The sequence below is a fragment of the Pristiophorus japonicus genome, chromosome 11 (genome assembly GCF_044704955.1).
Source record: "Pristiophorus japonicus isolate sPriJap1 chromosome 11, sPriJap1.hap1, whole genome shotgun sequence".
NCBI lineage: Eukaryota > Metazoa > Chordata > Chondrichthyes > Pristiophoridae > Pristiophorus > Pristiophorus japonicus.
In genome coordinates this window covers 34276577-34303154 of record NC_091987.1, presented here as the reverse complement: position 1 = coordinate 34303154, position 26578 = coordinate 34276577, and the positions used below count along the sequence as shown (strand labels likewise).

At 45.6% G+C, this 26578-nt stretch overlaps 1 protein-coding gene across 5 annotated transcripts in view; it reads right to left on the bottom strand.

Annotated features, from left to right (window-relative positions):
• LOC139276009 (cilia- and flagella-associated protein 47-like) overlaps window positions 1-26578 on the bottom strand; it is a 1107008-nt gene that overhangs the window by 505421 nt on the left and 575009 nt on the right. For all 5 annotated transcript variants that reach the window (XM_070893331.1, XM_070893333.1, XM_070893335.1 and 2 more), the window contains 2 exons: window positions 14932-15011; window positions 1337-1482 (listed from right to left, as the gene is read on the bottom strand). In XM_070893331.1, coding sequence (XP_070749432.1) covers window positions 1337-1482; window positions 14932-15011 — 226 coding nt within the window. The remainder of the gene's footprint in view (window positions 1-1336; window positions 1483-14931; window positions 15012-26578) is intronic.

Here is a 26578-nt window from a genome sequence, read left to right as displayed (position 1 = left end):
CATGGAGAAGGTGCAGAAGAGATTCACTAAGATGATATCATGGACAAGACAATTTAGATACGAGAGACTAGAGAAACTGGAGATCCTTTTGTTAGATTCAAAAAGGTTAAGAAGAGATCTGACAAAGAGGGATTTTGATTCGGTAAATGGGGAAGTATCATTTCTATTGGTCAGTGACTCGGTAGCTAGAAGGCATAAACTTAAAATCAGAACCAAAAGGACGAAGGGTGAGGCTTGGAGAAATGCCTTAACGTAGAGGGTTGTTAGAAATTGCCCACCGTCCTGATTGGGGCCAGTAACCTTCCTGGGCCGGGGCTTTTAGCGCCCGCGCAGAAGTCCCGCCCCCGCCGCGGAATTGTCCTTACCGCCCCTGAAAGGAAGCGGAGCACAATCTCCCACACTCCACTTCCTTTGTGGGCAGTAACTGGGTTGGGGAGTCAAGCGCTACGTGGATGTTCCGCCTTAATGCTGATGTGCTTCAACGCCCCTCCCTTTCGATTAAAGGGAAGGGCCGCTGCACACTTGGCCACCAGGGCACCATGTGACTGGAGCAGCAACCCCCGGCACCCAAGACAGAGCGCCGGGTTGCACGATGGCGTTCTGGACCAGGTTAGGACCGCCATCATCAATCTGACCTGAGAGTGGGCCGACAGAAAAAGATGGCAGCCCAGGGCGCTGGCTCCCTTCCCTTTAATCACCGCCCCGAGAGCAGATGTCGGCCAGCTTCGCAACCCGCGAAGCTGGCGTTGACATCTGTTCATGCCAGCCTCGTGGCCAGTGGGGCAATTTCCCCCGTGGGGTGTTAAGGCATTGGCGTAGGATGTGAGGGGTCGTCGTGCACGCCGATAACATCATCGCCGGTTGCGCGGCGGTTCAGGGAGCTAACCGTGGGACATGGTGCTGCCATGTCAGCGCCTCCGCAATATCCTGGGCAATTTCCTGGGATGCAGTAGTGTCCCCCTCCCCTGGATGAAAACTGTCTTGTACCCATTAGCATCCCTGGAGGTGCTAACGGGGCTATAAGAGGGGGCAATTTCACCCCTAGAATGCCTTACCAGAAACAGTGATGAAGGCAGAATCTATAACAGCTTTTAAAACAGTGGTATGAGGGGGGATCATAGTTGGTCAAGGTTCCTTGGAAATGGTCACCTTCCATTTATCAGATTAACTAAATCACAGGGAACTGCTTTTAATTTAACCACAATTATTGAGAAAAATGTTTATCAGTTAGGTCAAAATCTGTTTTTATTATTACAGCTGTATAAAGTAAAATGTTCAACCTAAATTAATCTTCCAATATTACGGTAATGATTAAAAAATACAAGTGTAATAGTACCTGCTCATTGACTAAGAAAATGGTACAATAGGACTGTCCTATGTGAAAAGGAAGATAAAACACTTCCAAGACTGAAGAACCTCGTGCCTCCAAATGCAATGATGTCACTTTACTGAAGAACTCTGGCACCCAATTAGTCTGGAAAGCTGTAAGCAAAAATGGTTACTTAAAAATGATCATTGTGATTTAACAACGATGAATTGAATAAGAATGAAACTTTAAAAATATATATTTAACTAATTAGAACTTTAAACAATATGTGAATCCATTGCAATAGCATAGTAAAGTTCATAATTATTCAAAAAATCACAAACCCAACTTAATAATGTTGAATAGAGAATTCATGCAAGAAGATTTAACTACCCAAATGTGTGCTTTTAGTTTCAACGTATTTTAATGCTGAAGTAGGATCACAGGGGGATCATCTTAAATATTTTGAGCAGATGACTTAGCCAATGGGGGTACATCTTGGGCACCCTTCAGAAGAATGCTTGTGTTCCCCTCCCCCCAGCCCCACCTCCCACCCTCATCATCGGTCCTCCATTGGCCCTCGTTGTAAAGGGACTGAGAAAATCTGTTAAATCATCAAGGATCCAGGGTTGTCTGACTTTTGTGTCAACTTTTTCAATTAAAAAATTCTATATTCATATTTGAAATGGAAAAGATGTATGTGAACTGGCCCCTTTGTGGTGCCTTAGTATCCTTTCCCCCTTCACAAAAATTACTCAAAATGCTTTCTGAATATCTTTAATCCAACCATTTTTTTCTCTCTGACTGGCACTGGCTGTGGGGTGGCTTCCATTACCATTCTGTCAATCAGCTGTACTATCAATCAACAGGACTCCAGCCAATGAATGACATTTTCAATTTTGAAGTTCTTAGATCCAGCTGTCAATCAAAATCTTTATGCAGGCTGGGGCCTATCCTTTGATCTGTGTCAAGGCAGTTTGGCACCAACCCTTTCTCCTGAAACAAAGCAGTAGAGGACTGCATCTCTCATAAATACTTTAGAAAAAAACAACCATTCATCAATATTGAATGTAGGCAATCTTCCATAATTGCAAAAGATGTTTGTGATTATAAATGATTGCCAAGGTTGACTACCCCATCAACACTTCAGAGAACTGTTGTGTAGGATATAAAAATAACTCCAAAATGTGGAGTTCTTTCCAGACAACTCATCTGCTCTGAGCTGATGGCTTTCACCTAAAAAGATGTTTTGGGTGTTAAGCACACCAGTTCAAAATTGAATTTAGACAAAAATGCATAATTGTCAATCTGAAACGACTCTTTCTGATACTATAGCAGGGGTGATAATCCATTTAAATTGAATGCGTTTCATTAAATTTGATCGGCTCCACTAACACGGCGGAGAGAGAAATTCCATGTGATCACATTACGCATTTGTACCTATTATCCCACAGCATAATTGCAAGACTTCTGCTGTTATAAATATTTGTCTTGCTGAAAATGAAATATTAACCACACACAAGATTAAGTCAAACTGCAAAACTTTTTACACACACGCTCCTCCTTATTCTCATCAATAGAAAAATAAAGTTGCTTTAGTGCAGTGAATCAATATTTTCTTTGAGCAGTACCATTGAACATAAGAACATAAGAAATAGGAGCAGGAGAAGGCCATACGGCCCCTCGAGCCTGCTCTGCCATTTAATACGATCATGGCTGATCCGATCATGGACTCAGGTCTACTTCCCTGCCTGCTCTCCATAACCCCTTCTTCTCTTATCGTTTAAGAAACTGTCTATTTCTGTCTTAAATTTATTCAATGTCCCAGCTTCCACAGCTCTCTGAGGCAGTGAATTCCACAGATCCACTGTAAAGTCCTTACTCTACAGCATGAATCCACACGAGGCACATTCGAGGGACAAAGTCACTCTGTGACCTTAACTCTTTATACACAGGACGGCAAAAAATGATGGCCCTGCGTGGGACCTCCCTTTTTATACCTGTGTGATCAGGTAAGGAGTGTCTCCCACAAGTTCACTCCTTGTGGTCACAGTGTGCATCTAGGTTGAGTGTATACAGTAATACAGTGGTGTTACATTGTGGTTACAGACATGACATCACCTCCCCTGCCAAAGTCTTATTGGGATCATAGGTTTAGTCTTTCAGGTGGTCTACGCTCCCTCGTGGAGCGCCGCAGTTGGGGCTCCGGTTGTTGAACACTGACGTGAGTGTCTGTCACCTGTGGTGATTCTGGCCTGTCCAGGCTGACCGCAGGGACTGTGCATTCTTCTGATTGCTCTTGTTGCTCGTTCACTGGCGGTGTTGTGAGCTCCATCTCATGGTCTTCTTCAGGTTACTCCGTGTCGACGCTGAACCTTTTTTTTGCTTGTTCCAGATGTTTACGGCATATCTGACCATTGTTGAGTTTTACCACGATGACCCTATTCCCCTCTTTGTCAATTACAGTGCCCTCAAGCCATTTGGGCCCCATGGCGTAATTGAGGACGAATACAGGATCATTTATTTCGATACATCTCCCCCTCAAATTACGGTCATGGTACTTGTTTTGTGACTTGCACTTGCCCTCAACTATGTCGGTCAGGACTGGGTGAAAGAGAGACAACCGAGTTCTGAGTGTCCGTTTCATTAGTAGCTCTGCGGGCGGGACCACCGTGAGCGAGTGCGGTCGGGATCTATAGGTCAGCAGGAGACGCGATAGGCGGCATTGTAGGGAGGGTCCTTGAATCCTGAGCATACATTGCTTAATGATTTGGATCGCACATTCCGCCCGGCCATTGGAGGCCGGCTTGAACGGCGCAGTCCTGACGTGGTTGACGCCAAACTCTCGGAATTCGTAGCTTGTGAAACATGGGCCATTGTCACTAACCAGGATGTCCGGCAAGCCATGGGTTGCAAAGATCGCACGTAGGCTTTCCACGGTGGTGGATGACGTGCATGAATTCAGAATGATGCACTCGATCCATTTCGAATATGCATCTACCACAATAAGGTTCATCTTACCCATGAACGGACCCGCGTAGTCAACATGAATGCGTGACCATGGCCTGGTGGGCCAGGGCCACGGGCTGAGCGGGGCCTCCGTGGGGGCATTACCCAGCTGGGCACACGTCGTGCACCTGCAAACACAGTGTTCCAGGTTTGAATCAATTCCAGGCCACCAAACGTGTGACCGGGCAATGGCCTTCATCAGCACAATGCCTGGGTGCCCGCTGTGGAGTCCCTGATGAATGCCTCTCTGCCCTTCTGGGGCATAACTACCCGGCTGCCCCATAGTAGGCAGTCGGCTTGGATGGAGAGCTCATCCATCTGTCTGTGGAACGGTCTGACCTCCTCAGGGCATGCTCCGTGTGCGGGCGCCCAATCCCCAGTCAGGACACATTTCTTAATCAGGGATAGGAGGGGATCTCTGTTTGTCCAGATTTTGATCTGGCGGGCTGTAATGGGGGAACCTGCACTGTTAAAGGCATCGACAGCCATGACCATCTCGCCGCTTTGCTCCGCTGCCCCCTCAGTGGTGGCCAGTGGAAGCCTGCTGAGCGCGTCAGCGCAATTTTCAGTGCCGGACCGGTGCCGAATGGAGTAGTCATAAGCAGCCAGCATGAGAGCCCATCGCTGTATGCGAGCTAATGCGTTGGTATTGATAGCCTTGCTGTCTGACAACAGGGATGTTATGGTTTGTGGTCTGTCTCTAATTCAAACTTCCTACCAAAGAGGTACTGATGCATTTTTTTTACACCATAAACACATGTGAGCGCTCCTTTCTCAACCATCCCATATCCCCGTTCTGTTTGAGAGAGTGACCTGGAGGCATAAGCCATAGGTTGTAGTTGACCCTCAGCATTGCCCTGCTGCAAGACGCACCCAACCTCATTGGACGACGCATCACATGTCAGAGCCAATTTTTTACAGGGGTCATTCGGGGTTAACAACTTGTTTGAACAAAGTAGGTTTCGCGCCCGATCAAAAGCCCGTTCCTGACAGTCTCCCCAAAACCAATCGCAACCCTTACGCAGGAGCACGTGTAGCAGCTCCAACAACGTGCTCAAGTTCGGCAGAAAATTCCCGAAATAGTTCAACAGTCCCAGGAATGAACGCAACTCCGATGTGTTGCAGGGCTTGGGTGCTCGTCGAATCGCCACTGTTTTGGATTCGGTGGGCTGAATCCCATCTGCAGCAACTCTCCTGCCCAGAAACTTAACCTCAGGAGCTAAGAACACACATTTAGACTTCTTAAGTCACAGGCCTACCCGGTCCAGTCGGCGTAGCACCTCCTCCAGGTTGTGGAGGTGTTCCTCGGTGTCTCAACCCGTGATGAGGATGTCGTCCTGGAATACGATCATTCCAGGAATGGATTTAAGCAGGCTTTCCATGTTTCGTTGAAAAATCGCGGCCGCTGATCGAATGCCAAACGGGCACCTGTTATAAACGAACAGTCCCTTGTGCGTGGTGATGGTGGTCAGTAGTTTAGATTTGTCTTCCAGTTCTTGGGTCATATAGGCTGAAGTGAGGTCCAACTTGGTGAACAGCTTGCCGCCTGCCAGCGTGGCGATGAGGTCCTCTGCTCTCGGGAGCGGGTATTGATTTTGTAGGGACACCCGATTGATGGTGACCTTGTAGTCGCCACAGATCCTGACAGAGCCATACGCTTTTAGGACGAGAACGATGGGGCTCGCCCAGTCGCTGAATTCAACCGGCGAGATGATGCCCTCTCTCAACAGCCGGTCCAATTCGCTCTCGATCTTTTCCCGCATCACATATGGCACCGCTCTGGCTTTGTGGTGCACTGGCCTGTTGTCTGGGGTGATGTGTATCACTACTTTAGTGCCTTTGAAAGTCCCGATGCCAGGTTGGAAAAGTGAATCGAATTGTTGTAGGACTTGTGAGCACGGACTTCGCTCCACAGATGACATTGCATGAACATCGCCCCCATTTCCAGTTCATCTCGGCTAACCAGCTCCTCCCCAACAGTGCGGGATCATTGCCCGGGACAATCCAGAGCGGTAGCCGATTCACTACCCCATTGTGTGTGACAGCCAACATTGCACTGTCTAGCACCAGAATGATTTCTTTAGTGTAAGTCTGTAATTGTGTCTCAATACGTGCTAATTTGAGTCTACTGGCTTTAAGTGGCCATAGCTTCTCAAATTGCTGAACGCCCATGAGTGACTGGCTGGCCCCAGTGTCCAGCTCCATGCATACAGGGATACCATTTAATAAAACCCTCATCATCATTGGTGGCGTTTTGGTGTATGAACTGTGAATATTCGCCACATGGACCCGCTGAACCTCGGCGTCCATCGATTTGCCCCAAAAGTCATCCTGCCTCAAAGAACCCTCTTCTGATCCATCCGCCTCATATATTAGTCTGGTTGCAGATTTCCTGCACATTCGAGCTAAGTGGTCACTGAGATTGCAGTTCCTGCAGACAAACTGTTGAAATCTGCAAGATCTAGCTGAGTGTTTTCCCCCACACCTCCAGCGTGAGTTAAAGTTTCCATTGTTGGGAACAAAGGGACTATGGCCAGGCATTCTGCGCTGACTGTCCCTTTGACTGCTCTTAAGTACTCTATTAGTGGGTGTCAATGGCCCCATCGCAGGCCGCATTGTCCGCTGTGATGGTGTGAATGTCCATTCAGCCTGCCATTGTCTCTTTTGAAGTCCTACTCTGGGGTCTATTGCTGCCTGGGGAGTGTCGGACTGCCCCTGTCTGCCTGCGGGGCTCTGAGTCGCATTGATGATGTTGACTCCCTGATCCATCGCTGCGTTAGAGGCAGAATTGCGCGCGTATATTATTTTCGTCTCTTCCTCCCCCGTCATGAAAGTTTGAGCCATCAACGCCGCCGCTTCCAAGGTCAAATCCTTGGTCTCAATTAATTTGCGGAAAATTCCCGCATGACCGATGCCCTCAATAAAGAAGTCCCTTAGCATCTCCCCCCTGCAGGCGTCTGTGAACTTAGAGGCTGGCCAAACGCCGGAGGTCCGCTACGAAGTCCAGTATGCTTTGTCCTTCACGACATCGGTGGGTGTAGAATCTGTGTCAGGCCACATGTATGCTACTCGCCGGTTTGAGGTGCTCCCCGATCAATTTGCTAAGTTCTTCAAAGGTTTTGTCCGCCGGCTTTTTGGATGCTAGTAAGTCCTTCATGAACGCGTAAGTCTGATGGTCAAAAGATGAGCCCTTCGCTTGTCGGCCGCTGCATCCCCCAGCCATTCTTTCATAACGAAGCTTTGCTGAAGCCTCTCAACAAAATCGTCCCAGTCTTCCCCAACACAGTACCGTTCCTCTGTGCTACCGGTGGCCATTCTCGTGGGCCGTTAATTCCAGTTTCTCGTTGCCAATGTAAAGTCCTTACTCTACAGCATGAAACCACACAAGGCACATTCTAGGGACAAGGTCACTCTGTGACCTTAACTCTTTATTCACAGGACTCCAAAAAACGATGACCCTGCGTGAGACCTCTCTTGTTATACCTGTGTGATCAGGTAAGGAGTGTCTCCCACAAGTTCACCCCTTGTGGTCACAGTGTGTGTTATGTATTGATGTGTGTATCGTCCTGGTACCTTAAATGTAATATAAGCACAGTGGTACACCACAGAGGGCGCTGTGGTGGGAAACCTGGAAGTACCTGCAACAGGCAATATTAAAGGCTGACCACCACACCTGAGAGGCACTCTGGAGCTGAACAATAAAGGACGAAGGTCACAGCAGTTAGATTTACACCAGACCGTGTGAGTCAGTGATTTGTGTGCTACATACACCACATTGGCAACAAGGAAGCGGACGAACTCCACGCAACCATGGTTACTCTGGGCTCGCTAAAGGATTTTACTGTGGGCAATGATTGGGAGGGGTTTACGGAAAGGCTCGAGTACTACTTCACAGCAAACGACATGACGGAGGACACGGGCGCAATGAGAGATAAGCGTAAGGCGATATTGCTCTCCAGATGTGGAGATGACGTTTACTGTCTCATCAGGGATTTTCTGGCACCCCGGAGCGCCAGGGACAAGTCATACGAGGAGCTGACTGAACTCATTTGTGACCAGTTGAAACCGAAGGAGAGCATCCTCACGGCCAGATACAAATTTTACCATCACTGCAGACCTGAGGGCCAGGATGTCACCAAATATGCTGCGGACCTCAGGAGACTCTGACAAAGGCCATCACCATCAGCCGGGCACATATGATCTCGACTTGCAGCACCAAGCAAATAATCCACACAGTCTCGAACCCAGCAGGCACTGTCCACAGGATAGCGCCCACCACGGACAAAACTGCAGAACGTGGCTCTGCCTGGAGCAGAGAGCACGGACCTCGGGGTCCTGGAACTCAGAGTCCGCTGAGGGGGGCCAATCAAGCAGCACCATGCTGGTGCTGTGGAGGAAGCCATGGGGCTCACCAGTGCAGGTTTACGGAGTACACGTGCAATACCTGCCACACGAAAGGCCACCTTCAGCATATGTGTAAAAGAAATCGGACTCACCATGTAGCTGAGGAGATGGTGGATGATCCACCATCCAGCGAAGAGCAGGCAGAAGATGATGAGATGTTGGGACTGTACACGTGTACCGACGATTCGCCCCCAGTGATAAGGGAAGTAAAAATCAATGGAGTTCCTGTGAGTCTGGAAGTGGACACGGGCTCGGGTCCGTCGTTGATGAGTCGGAGAACTTTTGATAAACTGTGGATTAATCCAGCTGCACGACCCAAGCTGGTCCCGGTCACGGCGAAGCTGCGTATCTACACCAGGAAACTGATACCTGTTCTTGGTAGAGCGATGGTGCAGGTATCCCACGGGGACGAGACGCACGGTTTATCTTTGTGGGTCATTGCAGGCAATGGGTTGACACTCGACGGCCGGAGGTGGATGGGGAAGGTCCGTGGGAGCTGGGAAGGCTTCACCATTCCACAGGCTGCTGCTCCCCGGTGTGCTGCCGTGCCCGGGTTTCCAGAGAGCAGCGCCGACCAAGCTGGAGCTGCAGCCTCAATCCACAGGCAAGCAGAGCAAGCCCCAGCCCCGGAACTCACACAGAGATCCTGCAGCCTCAGCCCCCACAGGCAAGCAGAGCAAGCCCCGGGCCCGGACCTCACACAGAGATCCTGCAGCCATGTATTGATGTGTGTATCGTCGTCCTGCGTCCTGGTGGGGGGAAAGTGTGATGTTATGTATTGATGTGTGTATCGTCCTGGTACCTTAAATGTAATGTAAGCACAATGCTACACCACAGAAGGCGCTGTGGTGGGAAACCTGGAAGTACCTGCAACAGGCAATATAAAAGGCTGACCACCACACCTGAGAGGCACTCTGGAGCTGAACAATAAAGGACGAAGGTCACAGCAGTTAGATTTACACCAGACCGTGTGGAGTCAGTGATTTGTGTGCTACATACACCACAGTGTGCATCTAGGTTGAGTGCATACAATAATACAGTGGTATTACATTGTGGTTACATACATGACATCCACAACCCTCTGAGAGAAGAAATTTCTCCTCATCTCAGTTTTAAATGGGTGGTCCCTTATTCTAAGATTATGCCCTCTAGTTCTAGTCTCCCCTATCAGCTGAAAAATCCTCTCTGCATCCACCTTGTCAAGCCCCCTCATAATCTTTTACATTTTGATAAAATCACCTCTCATTCTTCTGAATTCCAATGATTAGAGGCCCAACCTACTCAACCTTTCTTCATAAGTCAACCCCTTTATCTCTGGAATCAACCTTGTGAACCTTCTCTGAACTGCCTCCAAAGCAAGTATATCCTTTCGTAAATATGGAAACCAAAACTGCACGCAGTATTCCAGGTGTGGCTTCACCAATACCCTGTACAACTGTAGCAGGACTTCCCTGCTTTTATACTCCATCCCCTTTGCAATAAAGGCCAGGATTCCATTGGCCTTCCTGATCACTTGCTGTACCTGCATACTAACCTTTTGTGTTTCATGCACCAGAACCCCCAGGTTTCGCTGTACTGCAGTACTTTGCAATCTTTCTCGGCTTAAATAATAACTTGCTCTTGATTTTTTCTACAGAACAATGGGCTCAATTTTCCCCAGTTATCTGCGCCATTGTTTTGACGCGTGGCACTTTTTTTGGCATAAATTAAAATATTCAAGTTTCCCCAAAGTTTCTGCGCCAGTGTAACTCGGTTAGTTATGATTTTTTTAAGTCAGTATTTTTTTGCGTCATAGGGGGCGTAACCTGATGCCTGCGCCAGTTCTTCAGATTTAAGCAAGTTTGGCTAACTTACATTTTTCCTAGGATCGCGTATGTGACCACTCCCAGAAAACCTTCTGGGCACTTAAGAAAAACCAGCGCACATAAAAAATATTGGCGCAGGAAGACGCCATTGTTTCTATGCGAAGTTTTGGAGGGAGTCAAAAAGACAAAGAATATGCATCATGATGCTTAATTTGTTCAAAGTCAAAAGGGAGAAAATGGAAGTCTAATGTAATTCTTTAATTTTTTCCATCACCGAACGTCTCCTCACCGGGCTCGAGGGTCGGAGCATCGGCCGACAGAATCGCTCCCTTGACAGGGGCTCAGGGCTTGGCTTCAAAAGAAGCCCAGTTGGGGTGGGAGTGGGGTGGAAGCCGAACTGAAGGGATGAGAACCCTTATACATACAGCAGCTTTAAAAGAAGCCCTGGGGGGGAGGACGGGGGAGCCCCTGTGTCTGGGCTCGGGAGCGATTCTGCCGGCCGACCCTCGAGCCCGGTGAAAAGATGTTCGGTTGGTGGTGGGGTGCTACTTTGAAAAAAAATCTAAAATTAAGGAATTGCGTTAGATTTTGTTGCCCCAAATGTCTTCATTGAATGCCTCGTTTCCTGTTCAGAGCAAGCCTGTCGCGCATGCGCGGACCAGGAGGTGGGTCCATAATAGGGCGTCGACCTTGGGGAGAGAGAGCGAGGAAAGAAGGTTTAAGTCCCTTGTCCTGCTGTTATGAGCTTTTTGCAAAGCTACAATTTAATTATGGGAGTATGATGGTGCTGCAGAGGAGACGATTGATTAGACATCATCGCATGAGGAACCTCAGAGATGTAGGATGATGGACTTTACCCACATCTGGTATATCGAGACAGGTATTCATACCTGCACCTGAGCGATTCAGACTGTGTGAGAAGGCTGCGTATCCGCAAAGAAGTTGTGATCGAGACCTGTGAGTTAGTAAAAGCAGACCTGCAACCTAGAAGCTTCAGGAGGACTGCTTTGTCGGTTGAAGTAAAGATTACAGCTGCACTTTGATTTTATGTAGCTGCATCATTCCAGTCTACAACTGGGGATGTGTGCGCCATTTCTCAACATGCAACACATATCTGCATTCGGCAGGTCACTGCTGCACTATATGCCCAGAGGAATGACTACATAAAGTTCCCCATGACCGCCCAGTCAATGCGTGACAGGGCTGTGGGCTTCTCCAAAGGTACAGGGCTGCATTGATTGTACCCACATCACCTTGCGAGCACCTTTGGAGGATTTAAAGATGTACAGGAACAGAAAAGGCTTCCACTCCGTGAATGTGCAGCTCGTCTGTGATGACATGCATCGCATCATGTCAGTTGATACGAGATAGCCTGGGAGCACCCATGATTCGTTCATCCTACACAATATCACTATATCTGCCATGTTTCAGCCGCAGCCAGAAGGACAGAGCTGTCTGCTGGCGGTCAAAGGGTATGGCCTCACCACCTGGCTCATGGCGCCCCTACGCGTAACCTAGACAGAGCTGACCGGTTAAACAACATGTCTCACATTGCGACGTGCAGCATAATAGAGAGGACCATTAGCATCTTGAAACAATGTTTCCGATGCCTGGATCATTCCGGAGGCTACTTGCAATACTCCCCTGAGATTGTCGGTCAGTTCACTGTTGTGTGCTGCATGCTGCATAACTTAGCCATCATGAAGCAGCATGTAGTAGAAGACCCACCTGAGGTGAGAGTGGCTGATAATGAGGACGAACGTGCAGATGACGAGAAGGAGAAGAAAAACGAGGACGAGGAAGCCATGCAACTATCTGAACCCGGAGCACGACGGTGGAGGAGGGCGGGCTGTCGTGCCCCTTTAACGATTGCTCGAGCCTTGTGCCAGCAGCTCATCCGTGAACACTTGGCTGCCTAAAGGCTCAGCGGCAACAATTCCAAATAGACCATATTTACTGTTTGGACCGTAATGTTGTGTTGTATTAATGGAACAAATAATGGAAATGATTCTTCTTTAGTTCAAAAAGTTGTGTTAATAATCGATCAAATAATGGAAATGATTCAGTTATAATTTTAAAAATATTTTATTCAAAAGTTTAACAAACACTTGTTTGTATTTAACTTAACTTTAAGAAAAATATTCTTGTATCAAACTTTAAAGCTTTCAATTAAGATCACTTACAAACTTTAAGATCTCTTACAAACTTTTAAACTTGTAAATTTACATCACTTACAAAAAACTTTTAAAGTGAAAACAGTTACTACAGTACAATAATAACAATAATAATAACAACAGCAAAGAAAGGCTGTACCCATCTCTCCTCCACCTTATTCTAAGACCGCCCGCTGTGCTTGCTCTTGGTGACTTCACCCCTGCCCACAGGCGGTGGCGCAACGTTTCTCGCGTTGGTACCAAGCTTATTCTCTCGAGCTTCTCGGGTAATGCGCAATTCTTGATAGGGGTCGTGGGCAGGCGGTAATGTGGAAGGTCCGGCTTGGGCCTCTTCAGAGGCTGGTCTGAGGATTGGAATGGGAGTGGCAGTTGATTCCATCAATGGCCGTCGGGTCTGGGCGTGTTCCCTTATTGCAACAGCTAACTCCGACATTTCCTCCCTCATGTAATTGTATCAGCTGCCTGCGACATTCCCACCTTCATGTGCCCAGACAGTGTTCCCATTTCTCATGAGAATTTGTTACTTCTCCCAACACTCCCGATACCTCATCACCCACCCCAGTGATGGTGTCCAGGAGTGATCACATAAGGTCAATGCTCTCCACACTCATTGCCATCATCTGAACCACATCTGTTAAATCATGCACCTCAGGAGAGCGCTGTCGAGCTCTCCTTCCCTTCCTCACCCTGGGTGGAGCTCGTTGCAACCCACTGGGACCCGCAGCCTCGGACGGTGGGGCCCTGGGTGTGGCTCACTGCACCCCACTGGAACCTCTAGCCACAGACTGCGAAATCATGGAATGTGCCAACACTCGTACCACTCAGAAATGGGGCTGGCACCTTAATGGGCGGCACCTGCACCTCCTCCAGAGTGAGTACAAGAGTGGGGGCTTCATCCTCCCACTCCCCAACCTCCTCACCCCCATGCTTTTGGTCTGGAAGCTGTTTTCCTCTTCAGGGTCATCATGTCTGAATCTTCCTCTGCATCGGCTTCTGCCTCGTCAGGGTTGGCCTCAAGTTCTGCAAAATATAACAGAACAGACAAATGGTTAGCAGCAGAGGAGGGGGCAGGGTGGCATGAGTAGGCTCACACAGCGCAGGCAGCAGGCTCATTTGAAGGACTACGATGAATGATAGCACATTGCATCAACCGAAGCGTAGCTGACGGAGACATCCCCAGGAACCGAAGCATGGCTAGCCCGTGCAATACTTGACTTTTAGCAAAGCCAGATGTGGAATTTGCAAGACTTACCCTCTCCCTCGAGTGTGGGCCCAGTTTGTGCAGTGGTGGTTGCTTTTCTCCAGGCAGGACCCATCAAAGCAGCGACCCTCTCTTCCAAGTGTGTCAGTGGGTGCAGATTTGCCGGGCCTCCTCCTGTTCGCGTTCTTTCCCTTTTGTGTGTGCCACCTTCCTCTGCAAAGATGAAAATATAACTTTTTAGTGAGGGTGTCTTTCTGCTGGGCAGGACATATACAGATGGTCACATTTACAATTGCAATTCCAGTTAACAAATGAAAATATTACTTACACTAACTACTTGACCAAGGACCTGCCACTTCTTTTTGCACTGACCTCTAGACCTCGGGCTGTTCACCATTGCACAGTAATCTTCTGCAAGTGGGTTCCAATGTTTCTTCATTTCTTTTGGTGAAACTTTTATGTGACCTCTGCTGGCGTCCAGCTCGTGCCATCTGGCCTCAATCACAGTAACTAATGCCTCCACTTCATCCTGTGAGAAATTCTTGGTCCTTGAGCCGTGTTGCATATTGCAGCTCCGATTTTTCTACTGAGAATTAAACTTCTCACATCCAGTGGCTCTTTAAAAATGGCCGAATGCTGCCCGAGAGCTGTACTGGGTATGCGTGCCCATAACAGTCACATCAAAAACGTCATTTTTTTTTCCGTGCATGTGCAGAAGGAAGGGCATCATTTTTTCGGTGCAGATAGTAGGCACCACCCCCCAAAGCTAAAGGACAGGCTGCGCGCTGCCAATTAAAAAATTAGAATGGGGAAACTTGCAATTAATTTTTTTGGGGTAGTTGGGGCCAAAAAAAAACAGGCGTAACTCTTGTAATATGTCAAAAAACAGCATTGGGGAAAATTGAGCCCAAAATTCTAGAATCAGTTCTTTCTTACATTGTGCCCAATATTTCAATTCTTTGAAGTGTAAGAAAGGTTATTGTTTTAACAGGTATAATTTAAAGTATGGTTTCAGTCCCATAAAGTACTTACAGTCTTTCAAGCCCATATTTGGATCATCCACTCCATTTTCAAAAACATTCCCTTTGCTATTTTCAAATTCATCTGGTTCACTACAAAACAAATAATAATTATTCACGTAGAAAGACCTACATGTATCAAAGTAAATATATTCAAATTAATTCTAAATGTTTCCTTCTTTAAAATAAACTTGTTACCGAGACCTACACCACTTAATAACAGAGGAAAAATGAGAAGTACAGTGACACCTGTAAATTCTGGACACCTTAGGGTCTGGCATCTCAAGGGCAACTAATTCTGATCTTGCGAGCAACGCCCGTATATCAAGAATGAATATAAAAGCATTCCAGTAGACGATGTTCAGTTACCAATATTACAGTGTACAGTTAATTCTGAAGTTGTAAAAGTGGATGCAGATATAGTTCTGGATAGGATAAGGGATCTCAAAACAGATTGGGCTGCTGGTCTTGAAGGCATTCACCTGAGAGTGTTCAAAGAAATGGGAGTCCCTTGCTCATATATTTAACAAATCGCTAGAATATGGAATGATTCCCATGGAAGGAGGCCCATGTAGTGCCAATATTCAAAAGAGTAACAAGGCAAAATTGGGAAAATAGAGGCCCATTAGCATGACTTCAGTTGTGGGAAAGTTGCTGGAAGGCATCATTTGAAATACTTAGTATGACCATCTAGATAGAGAATCGGTTATTAGTTGTCAGATTGTTATAAAAATCCAATTTGGCAGATGGAGTATAATGTGGGAAAATGTGAGATTATCCACTTGGGTTGGAACAATAAAAAAAGCAAATTATTATTTAAGTGGCGAGAGATTACAAAATGCTGTGGTACAGAGGGATCTGGGGGTCCTTGTACAGGAAACACAAAAAGTTAGCATGCAGGTACAGAAAGTAATTAGGAAGGTAAGTGGAATGTTGGCCTTTATTGCAAGGGGAATGGAGTATAAAAGTAGGGAAGTTTTATTGAAACGTTTAAGATTCTGAGGGGGCTTGACAGGGTAGATGCAGAGAGAATGTTTCCCCTCGTGGGGGAATCTAGAACTAAGGGGCATCATTTTAGAATAAGGGGTCACCCATTTAAAACAGAAATGAGGAGGAATTTCTTCTCTCAGAGGGTGGTGAATCTTTGGCATTCTCTACCCCAGAGAGCAGTTGGAAATAGACAGATTTTTCAATGATAAGGGAGTCAAGAGTTATGGGGAGCAGGCAGGGAAGTGGAGTTGAGGACAAGATCAGATCAGCCATGATCTTATTGAATGGTGGAGCAGGGTCGAGGGGCCAAATGGCCTACTCCTGCTCCTATTTCTTATGTTCTTATACCGTTATTAACGTTCGCCACCGCTTATAATGTATTAAATGCTCTGGTTATTGCGGACAGACTCATCCGTTCATTTAGCTGTTCGCACCACACCTCATTAAGCTGTAAATACCTTGACTTCTATGTGCTCTATAACAAAATGAGAAGTTACTGGGTTTTTTAAAAACTCTTTTTTAACAAGTATGGTTTAAATACAAAGTTTGTGAAACCGCATACGTGCTGGTTTAATTTGTTTACTGATGACTTAGGGGCATTTTGAATATCAGATTTGTATTTCACAAAAACACAATTAAATTTATCAATTCAATCGTCTTTTGTTTCTTTTAATGCTTTCATTAAAGATTTTATTTGATGGCCTCAGACGCTCCCAAAAAGCCCAGATTTAGACTTAATATTCTAATGCATCGCTGTGAAACTGTGAGCAGTTTGGATTGTGCAGTCTGAGCATGTGCAGCGTCCCTATTTTCCCAGGATGCAGCAGTATAATTCAGTCATCTATATGGAGGGAATTTTTTCTTTAGCTTCCAGCATTTTTTGCTCAGTAGCTTTTCTTCAAATAATTTTGAAAAACAATAGGACAAATGTGAAAAGTCTTACTGATATAAAATTTATATTGCTTTTTTTTAAAAACAGGTTGTATGTGTGTCTATGAATGAGAAAGCGAAAGAGAGAGAATGATTGTCATCTCATTATCTAAAAGTAGGGTGGCAGCGCAAACAAAAATTGGAACAAAAAGTTCCATCAACTTACTGTTGGAATTCCACCCATGACGATTTTTGGGTACATTTTTTTTCCTTTTTGAATACAATTGTGCACTCCACAACTAGATTACAAAATTTCTCATCATTTATACTAAGTGCTTGTTTAACTGTTTCACAGATGTTAAAGGATAATTATTAAAAGATGAGTGGCAAATGGTTGATTCTGTGTTAGTACCACTAAAAAATTCGCATCCTTGATTTCAAATCCCTCCATGGACTTGCCCCTCCCTATCTCTGTAATCTCCTCCAGCCCCACAACCCCACAAGATGTCTGTGCTCCTCTAACTCTGTCCTCTTGAGCATCCATGATTATAATCGCTCAACCATTGGTGGCCATGCCTTCTGTTGCCTAGGCCCTAAGCTCTGGAATTCCCTGCCTAAACCTCTCTGCCTCTCCAGTTCTCTTTCCTTCTTTAAGATGCTCCTTAAAGCCTACCTCTTTGACCAAGCTTTTGGTCACCTGCACTAATTTCTCCTTATGTGGTTTGGTGTCAAAGTTTTTGTCTTGTAATATTCCTGTGAAGCGCCTTGGTACATTTTACTATGTTACAAGCACTATATAAATACAAGTTGCTGTTCCTGTTATTGCAAAATCACATGCATCTACCATTTTGATAGATAGAACAGACTGTATCCTGTAGTTGAAGGATCTAGAACGAGAGGACAAAGGTAGAAAATTAAATGGAAGCGATTCAGGGGCTGAAATTGCCCAGTGCTGGGTTTGGGGCGGTCATTTAGAAATAACTGAAAGTTTAGCGCCGGGGTGGAAAGCACCGGCCCCAGTGTGGACTTTGGCCTCTAAAGAGGCAAAAAAAGATGTGGGGTGGTAACCAGGTGTTCGGGAGGTGCGACTTTCAGCACGGCGCTGATGATGTTGCGCACCACTGACATGCAGCATTATGCTGACATGTCACAACAGCCCTCCCCTTCTTTTAAAGGGGAGGGTCACCGCAAATTCTGCAGCCTCTTTAGTAGTACCCACTGGACCATCAGGGAGGGTGGCGACCAGGCCAACAGCCTGGCACTCAAGAGGGGGTGCCGGACTGCATGTTGGCAGCCCGGTCACTCCAGCGGCTGCCAATGTCTGGCCGATTGAAAAGCCGGCCGACAGAAAAAAGATGTGGCCGCCGCACTACCACCTCCCCTTTAACTGCGGCAAGGGCAATTTCCCCCTTGGGGCGATAAGAGGTCGGCACGCATTGCGATGACGCCAACGCGTGTGTGCACCATGCCGGTGTGTTAATCGCAAGGCGCGGCGCAAACCATTATCGCCCCATGGAGCCCCGGGGGCAATTCCGGAAGGTGGCGCTCTGGCTGCCACACCCAAGCGAAAACCCTTTAGCGCCCCATCAGCGCATCCTGAAGGCCTTTCTGGGAGGGATGATTTCGGCCCCTCAGGCCAGAGAGCATGAGAAACATTTTCACACAGATAGTTCTGAGGCTATAGAATGTGGTTGAAGGAGAAGGGTATAAGGGTTACGGAAACAGGACAGGCAGATAGGATTAGGACTACTGCTCATTTTGAGGATAATTGGTTGGTTTGAACAGCTTAAGAACGTAAGAACATAAGAAATAGGAGCAGGAGTAGGCCATACAGCCCTCAATAAGATCATGGCTGATCTGATCATGGACTCAGCTCCACTTCCCTGCCTGCTCCCCATAACCCTTTATCCCCTTATCGTTTAAGAAACTGTCTATTTCTATCTTAAATTTATTCACTGTCCCAGCTTCCACAGCTCTCTGAGGCAGCGAAAATTCCACAGATTAACAACCCTCTGAGAGAAGAAATTTCTCCTCATCTTTGTTTTAAATGGGCGGCCCCTGATTCTAAGATCATGCCCTCGAGTTCTAGTCTCCTCATCAGTGGAAACATACTCTCTGCATCCACCTTGTCAAGCCCCTATAATCTTATACGTTTCGATAAGATCACCTCTCATTCTTCTGAATTCCAATGAGTAGAGGCCCAACTTACTCAAGCTTTCCTCATAAGTCAACTCCCTCATCCCCGGAATCAACCTAGTGAACCTTCTCTGAACTGCCTCCAAAGCAAGTATATCCTTTCGTAAATATGGAAACCAAAACTTCATGCAGTATTCCAGGTGTGGCCTCACCAATACCTTATATAGCTATCGTAAGACTTCCCTGCTTTTATACTCCATCCCCTTTTCAGTAAAGGCCAAGATACCATTGGCCTTCCTGATCACTTGCTGTACCTGCATACTATCCATTTGTGTTTTATATTACCCCCCAACCCCGTGAACTTTTATCTTGTGCAGTAACCTTTTATGTGGCACCTTGTCAAATGCCTTCCGGAAGTCCAAATACACCACATCCACTCGTTCCCCTTTATCCACCCTGTTCGTTGCATCTTCAAAGAACTCCAGCAAATCTGTCAAATATTTGCTGGACAAATGTCCATGCATAATTTGTCATGCATGGTGGACAAATATTTCATTGTCCTTCATAAATCCATGCTGACTCTGCCTAACCGAATTTTGCTTTTCCAAATGTCCTGCTACTGCTTCTTTAATAATGGACTCCAACATTTTCCCAACCACAGATGTTAGGCTAACTGATCTATAGTTTCCTGCTTTTTGTCTGCCTCCTTTTTTAAATAGTGGTGTTATATTTTCAGTTTTCCAATCTGCTGGGACATCCCCAGAATCCAGGGAATTTTGATAAATTACAACCAATGCATCCACAATCCCTGCCACTACTTCTCTTAAGACCTGAGGATGCAAGCCATCAGGTCCAGGAGATTTATCTGCCTTTAGTCCCATTATCTTACTGAGTACCACCTCCTTAGTGATTGTGATTGTGTTAAGTTCCTCCCCCGCTATAGCCCCTAGACTATCCACTGTCGGAATATTGTTATTATCCTCTACCGTAAAGACTGATACAAAATATTTGTTCAGAGTTTCTGCCATCTCTATGTTCCCCATGACTAATTCCCCGGTCTCACCCTCATTTGTAATATATTTCATTTGATTTGCAGTCACATATAAAATAAAAAGGGCCTTGAAACACAAATAATGTTCCATACAAAACTCTAGTCTTTATAATCCATGACAGAACATTTTCTGCTTATGGTTTCTGGTTACTCATAATTTAAAATACTTTTTGGGTTGGAATCAATCTTTGCAGCTGGTAAAACAATTTCTAATGACAAAAGATGTGCTGAATATTCTTGCATAGTTTCTGAAGTTGGTACAATTGACTCAGGTTAGACTAGAATTCAGATCACAGAGCAGTGCTACTGACTGGATTTAATACTGGAAAGTTAAAGTACATTAAATCATGCAATGGGGAATCATACTGTGATAGCCACCACAGATGTTGTTTTGAATGCTGAGAAAAAGTGCTGCTTTTTGGGAAAGAAGAACAGAATGTGTTGCAGGACTACACCAATTAATTTGATATGACCGTACCCTTTTATTGGCCATTGTTCATGGTAGCCAGGAGGTGAGCTTTTCTTTTTAAAGTTTGTGGGTGTTTCCAGGGCCTCTATTGATGAATATCAGAACAGACTAGGGTAGAATATCATAACAGGTGATAGGGATATTAGTCTTGATGATTTAGCGAACTTACAATAACGACTTGCATTTATATAGCACCTTTAACTTAAATGTCCCAAGGCATTTCACTGGAGTGTTATAAAAAAAAATGACAACGCAACACATTAGGAGCTACAAGGTGCATTGCAAAATGAGGAGAGAGATGTAGATAGGTGAAGTGGTTTGGGAAAGAATTCCAGAGCTTAGGCAGCTGAAGGCACGGCCACAAACATTGGAGCAAAGGGGACAGAATTGGAGGAGCAGAGAGATCTGAGGGGGTTGCAGGGCTGGAGGAGGTTACAGAGATAGGGAGGCAGCAAGGTCATGAAGTGATTTGAAAACAAGGATGAGAATTTTAAAATTGAGGCATTGCCGGACTGGGAGCCAATGTTAATCAGCGAGCACAGCTGTAAACATGATTTGGTGTAAGTTAAGAAACAGACAGCATAGAAACATAGAAACATAGAAAATAGGTGCAGGAGTAGGCTATTCGGCCCTTCGAGCCTGCATCACCATTCAATAAGATCATGGCTGATCATTCACCTCAGTACCCCTTTCCTGCTTTCTCTCCATACCCCTTGATCCCTTTAGCCGTAAGGGCCATATCTAACTCACCCTTGAATATATCCAATGAACTGGCATCAACAACTCTCTGCGGTAGAGAATTCCACAGGTTAACAACTCTGAGTGAAGAAGTTTCTCCTCATCTCAGTCCTAAATGGCCTACCCCTATCCTAAGACTGTGTCCTCTGGTTCTGGACTTCCCCATAATCGGACACATTCTTCCCGCATCTAACCTGTCCAGTCCCGTCAGAATTTTATGTTTCTATGAGATCCCCTCTCATTCTTCTAAACTCCAGTGAATACAGGCCCAGTCGATCTGGTCTCTCCTCATATGTCAGTCCTGCCATCCTGGGACTCAGTCTGGTGAACCTTCACTGCACTCCCTCAATAGCAAGAACATCCTCCCTCAGATTAGGAGACCAAAACTGAACACAATATTCCAGGTGAGGCCTCACCAAGGCCCTGTACAACTGCAGTAAGACCTCCCTGATCCGATACTCAAATCTCCTAGCTATGAAGGCCAACATACCATTTGCCTTCTTCACCGCTTGCTGTACCTGCATGCCAACTTTCATTGACTGATGTACCATGACACCCATTGCACCTCCCCTTTTCCTAATCTGCCACCATTCAGATAATATTCTGCCTTCGTGTTTTTGCCACCAACGTGGATAACCTCACATTTATCCACATTTTACTGCATCTGCCATGCATTTTCCCACTCACCTAACCTGTCCAAGTCAACCTGCAGCCTCTTAGCGTCACAGCTCACACCGCCACCCAGTTTAGTGTCATCTGCAAACTTGGAGATATTACACTCAATTCCTTCATCTAAATCATTAATGTATGTTGTAAATAGCTAGGGTACCAGCACTGAGCCCTACGGCACTCCACTAGTCACTGCCTGCCATTCTGAAAAAGACCCGTTTATCCCGACTCTTTGCTTCCTGTCTGCCAACCAGTTCTCTATCCCCCAATATCATGTGCTTTAATTTTGCACATCACTCTCTTGTGTGGGACCTTGTCAAAAGCCTTTTGAAAGTCCAAATACACCACATCCACTGGTTCTCCCTTGTCCACTCTGCTAGTTACATCCTCAAAAAATTCCAGACGATTTGTCAAGCATGATTTCCCTTTCATAAATCCATGCTGACTTGGACTGATCCTGTCACTGCTTTCCAAATGTGCTGCTATTTCATCGCTAATAATTGATTCCAACATTTTCCCCACTACTGATGTCAGGCTAACCAGTCTATAATTACCCATTTTCTCTCTCCCTCCTTTTTAAAAAAGTGGTGTTACATTAGCAACTCTCCAGTCCATAGGAACTGATCCAGAGTCGATAGACTATTGGAAAATGATCACCAATGCATCCACTATTTCTCGGGCCACTTCCTTAAGTACTCTGACATGCAGACTATCAGGCCCCGGGGATTTATCGGCCTTCAATCCCATCAATTTCCCTAACACAATTCCCGCCTAATAAAGATTTCCTTCAGTTCCTCCTTCTTACTAGACCCTCGGTCCCCTAGTATTTCCGGAAGGTTATTTGTATCTTCCTTCATGAAGACAGAACCAAAGTATTGGTCTGCCATTTCTTTGTTCCCTGTTATAAATTTATCTGAATCTGACTGCAAGGGACCTATGTTTGTCTTCACTAATCTTTTTCTCTTGACATATCTATAGACGTTTTCGCAGTCAGTTTTTATGTTCCCTGCAAGCTTCCTCTCATACTCTTTTTTCCCCCTCCTAATTAAACCCTTTGTCCTCCTCTGCTGAATTCTAAATTCTCCCAGTCCTCAAATTTGCTGCTTTTTCTGGCCAATCTATATTCCTCTTCCTTGGATTTAACACTATCCTTAATTTCCGTTGTTAATCACGTTTGAGCCACCTTCCCCATTTTATTTTTACTCCAGACAGGGATGTACAATTGTTGAAGTTCATCCATGTGATCTTTAAATGTTTGCCATTGCCTATCCACCGTCAATCCTTAAAGTATCATTCGCCAGTCTATTCTAGCCAATTCACGTCTCATACTATCAAAGTTACCTTTCTTTAAGTTCAGGACCCTAGTCTCTGAATTAGCTGTGTCACTCTCCATCTTAATAAAGAATTCTACCATATTATGGTCGCTTTTCCCCAAGGGACCTCGCACAACAAGATTGCGAATGAGTCCTTTCTCATTACACATCACCCAGTCTAGGATGGCCAGCCCTCTAGTTGGTTCCTCGACATATTGGTCTAGAAAACCATCCCTAATACATTCCAGGAAATCCTCCTCCACCATATTGCTACCAGTTTGGTTAGCCCAATCTATATGTAGATTAAAGTCGCCCATGATAACTGCTGTACCTTTATTGCACGCATCCCTAATTTCTTGTTTGATGCTGTCCCCAACCTCACTCCTACTGCTTGGTGGTCTGTACACAACTCCCACTAGCGTTTTCTGCCCTTTGGTATTCCACTGCTCCACCCTTACAGATTCCGCATCATCCAAGCTAATGTCCTTCCTTACTATTGCGTTACTTTCCTCTTTAACCAGCAATGCTACCCCACCTTCTTTTCCTTTCTGTCTATCCTTCCTGAATGTTGAATACCCCTGGATGTTGAGTTCCCAGCCTTGGTCACCCTGGAGCCATGTCTCCGTGATGCCAATTATATCATATTCATTAATTGCTGCCTGTGCAGTTAATTCGTCCACCTTATTATGAAAACTCCTCGCATTGAGGCACAGAGCCTTCAGGCTTGTCTTTTTAACACACTTTGCCCCTTTAGAATTTTGCTGTAATGTGGCCCTTTTTGATTTTTGCCTTGGGTTTCTCTGCCTTCTATTTTTGCTTTCCTTCTTTCTATCTTTTGCTTCTGCCCCCATTCTACTTCCCTCTGTCTCCCTGCATAGGTTCCCATCCCCCTACCATATTATTTTAACCCCTTGATAAAGCAACATGTTCTTCGACTCACCATAAGCAACACTTTGGGACATGTATTAGTATATATCAAACAATACAGGGCTAATTTATATCTTCATCCCATGGGTGGAGCAGTTGCCCACTTGTTGTAGGACCAATCCAAGTTTTATTCAAAATCAGATGGTTCTATAATGGGCAAAAAATCCACTCCACCAGATTACCACCCATGTGGAGAAGATGAAGATTTATTCCAGTAAGTTTTAAAATTATTTGAGCCACAATTATTTATTTAAAAAAAAATGAGAATAAGCGGAACAACTGAAGATTGATTCTTTATATGCAGAAAGTCAGTAAAAACTTAGATAGTGCCAGCTTGCTTCACTATTGCCTTTCAGTCAGAAAGTCATGTATTCAAGCAACACTACAGGTCTTAAGGACGTAAGTGGAATATTGAAAGAGTACTACATTGTTAAAGGTGAGCTGCTTAACTGCCGCCCTATCTGTCTGTTCAGGTGGATTGTGCTATTCAAAGATGATCAGGGGAATTCTCATGGTGTGCTAGCTGACATTCATCAACCAACACCACCAAAGCATATTGATTAGTTATTTATCTCATTTTTGTTTGTGGGTCTTTGCTGTGTGTCATTTGGCTCCTGTGATTGCCTATGTAACACCAGTTACTACACTTCAACATATAAAGGGCGAAATTGGCCCTTTTTATTGGCACCAAGCTTATGGGCTATGTCATGTATTGATGTATTGTTGCTTGGGGTCACTAGACACCAGGGGGGGGCCACTGTTGGAGGTCATCGGGCTGTGCGCGCGTGTGTGCGGGGCCCTCGTATATAAGTGTTGGTACCATGTCTTGTAGTCACTTTGGGCACGAATAAAGTGGACCAGGTTTACACCTGAGTGAGTTTACAGTAACAAGTCTTTTGAATCATTATATACTTAACCTTCGCATGCACAATGGGCACTATTGGAATTTTGGAGAGATTCATGGATGGTGAGGATTGGGCGGATTTTATCAACTGCCTGGATCAGTATTTTGTGGCCAACAACATGGCGGGAGATGATGACACAGTTAGGCAGCGGGCGGTTTCCTTCACTGTTTGTGGATCAAGAATATATGGCCTCATGAAGAATCTGCTCTCGCCTGCACGTCCAACGGACAAAGAATACATGGATTTGTGTGCTTTGGTACATCACCATCTCAAGTCAAACGAGGGGATCATCATATCACGTTATCGTTTCCACACACATGTTCGTGCTGAGGGCCAGGATGTGTCGGGATTCGTTGCCGACCTGTGATGTCTTGCTGAGCCGTGTAAATTCAGGACCGTGTTGGAAGACAAGCTGCGAGGATTCTTCGTGATAGGCATCAACCATGATGTGATTCTCCGGATGTTATTGGCTGCAGAGACGCTGGATTTGAGCTCGGCCATCGCGACTGCCCAAGCATGCAAGACGACTGATGATAATTTGAGGCAGGTATGCGCTGCTATTTCATTGTTAATAATTGATTCCAACATTTTCCCCACTTCTGATGTCAGGCTAACCGGTCTATAATTACCCATTTTCTCTCTCCCTCCTTTTTTAAAAAGTGGTGTTACATTAGCAACCCTCCAGTCCATAGGAACTGATCCAGAGTCGATAGACTGTTGGAAAATGATCACCAATGCATCCACTATTTCTAGGGCCACTTCCTTAAGTACTCTGGGATGCAGACTATCAGGCCCCGGGAATTTATCGGCCTTGAATGCCATCAACTTCCCTAACACAATTTCCTGCCTAATAAAGATTTCCTTCAGTTCTTCCTTCTCACTAGACTCTCGGTCCCCTAGTATTTTCGGAAGGTTATTTGTGTCTTCCTTCGTAAAGACAGAACCAAAGTATTTGTTCAACTGGTCTGCCATTTCTTTGTTCCCCATTATAAATTCACCTGAATCTGACTGCAAGGGACCTACGTTTGTCTTCACTAATCTTTTTCTCTTCACATATCTATAGAAGCTTTTGCAGTCAGTTTTTATGTTCCCTGCAAGCTTACTCTTATACTCCATTTCCCCCCCTCCTAATTAAACCCTTAGTCTTCCTCTGCTGAATTCTAAATTTCTCCCAGTCCTAAGGTTTGTTGCTTTTTCTGGCCAATTTATATGCCTCTTCCTTGGATTTAACACTATCCCTAATTTCCCTTGTTAGCCACCGTTGAGCTACCTTTCCTGTTTTATTTTTATGCCTTACACCAATAGTTGTAATTCATCCATGTGACCTTTAAATGCCTGCCATTGCTTATCCACCATCAACCCATTAAGTATCACTCGCCTGTCTATCCGAGCCAAATCACACCTCATACCATGAAGTTTCCTTTCTTTACGTTCAGGACCCTAGTCTCTGAATTAACTGTGCCGCTCTCCATCTTAATGAAGAATTCTACCATATTATGGTCACTCTTCCCCAAGGGGCCACGCACAACCAGATTACTAATTAATCCTCTCTCATTACACAAGACCCAGTCTAGGATGGCCTGCTCTCTAGT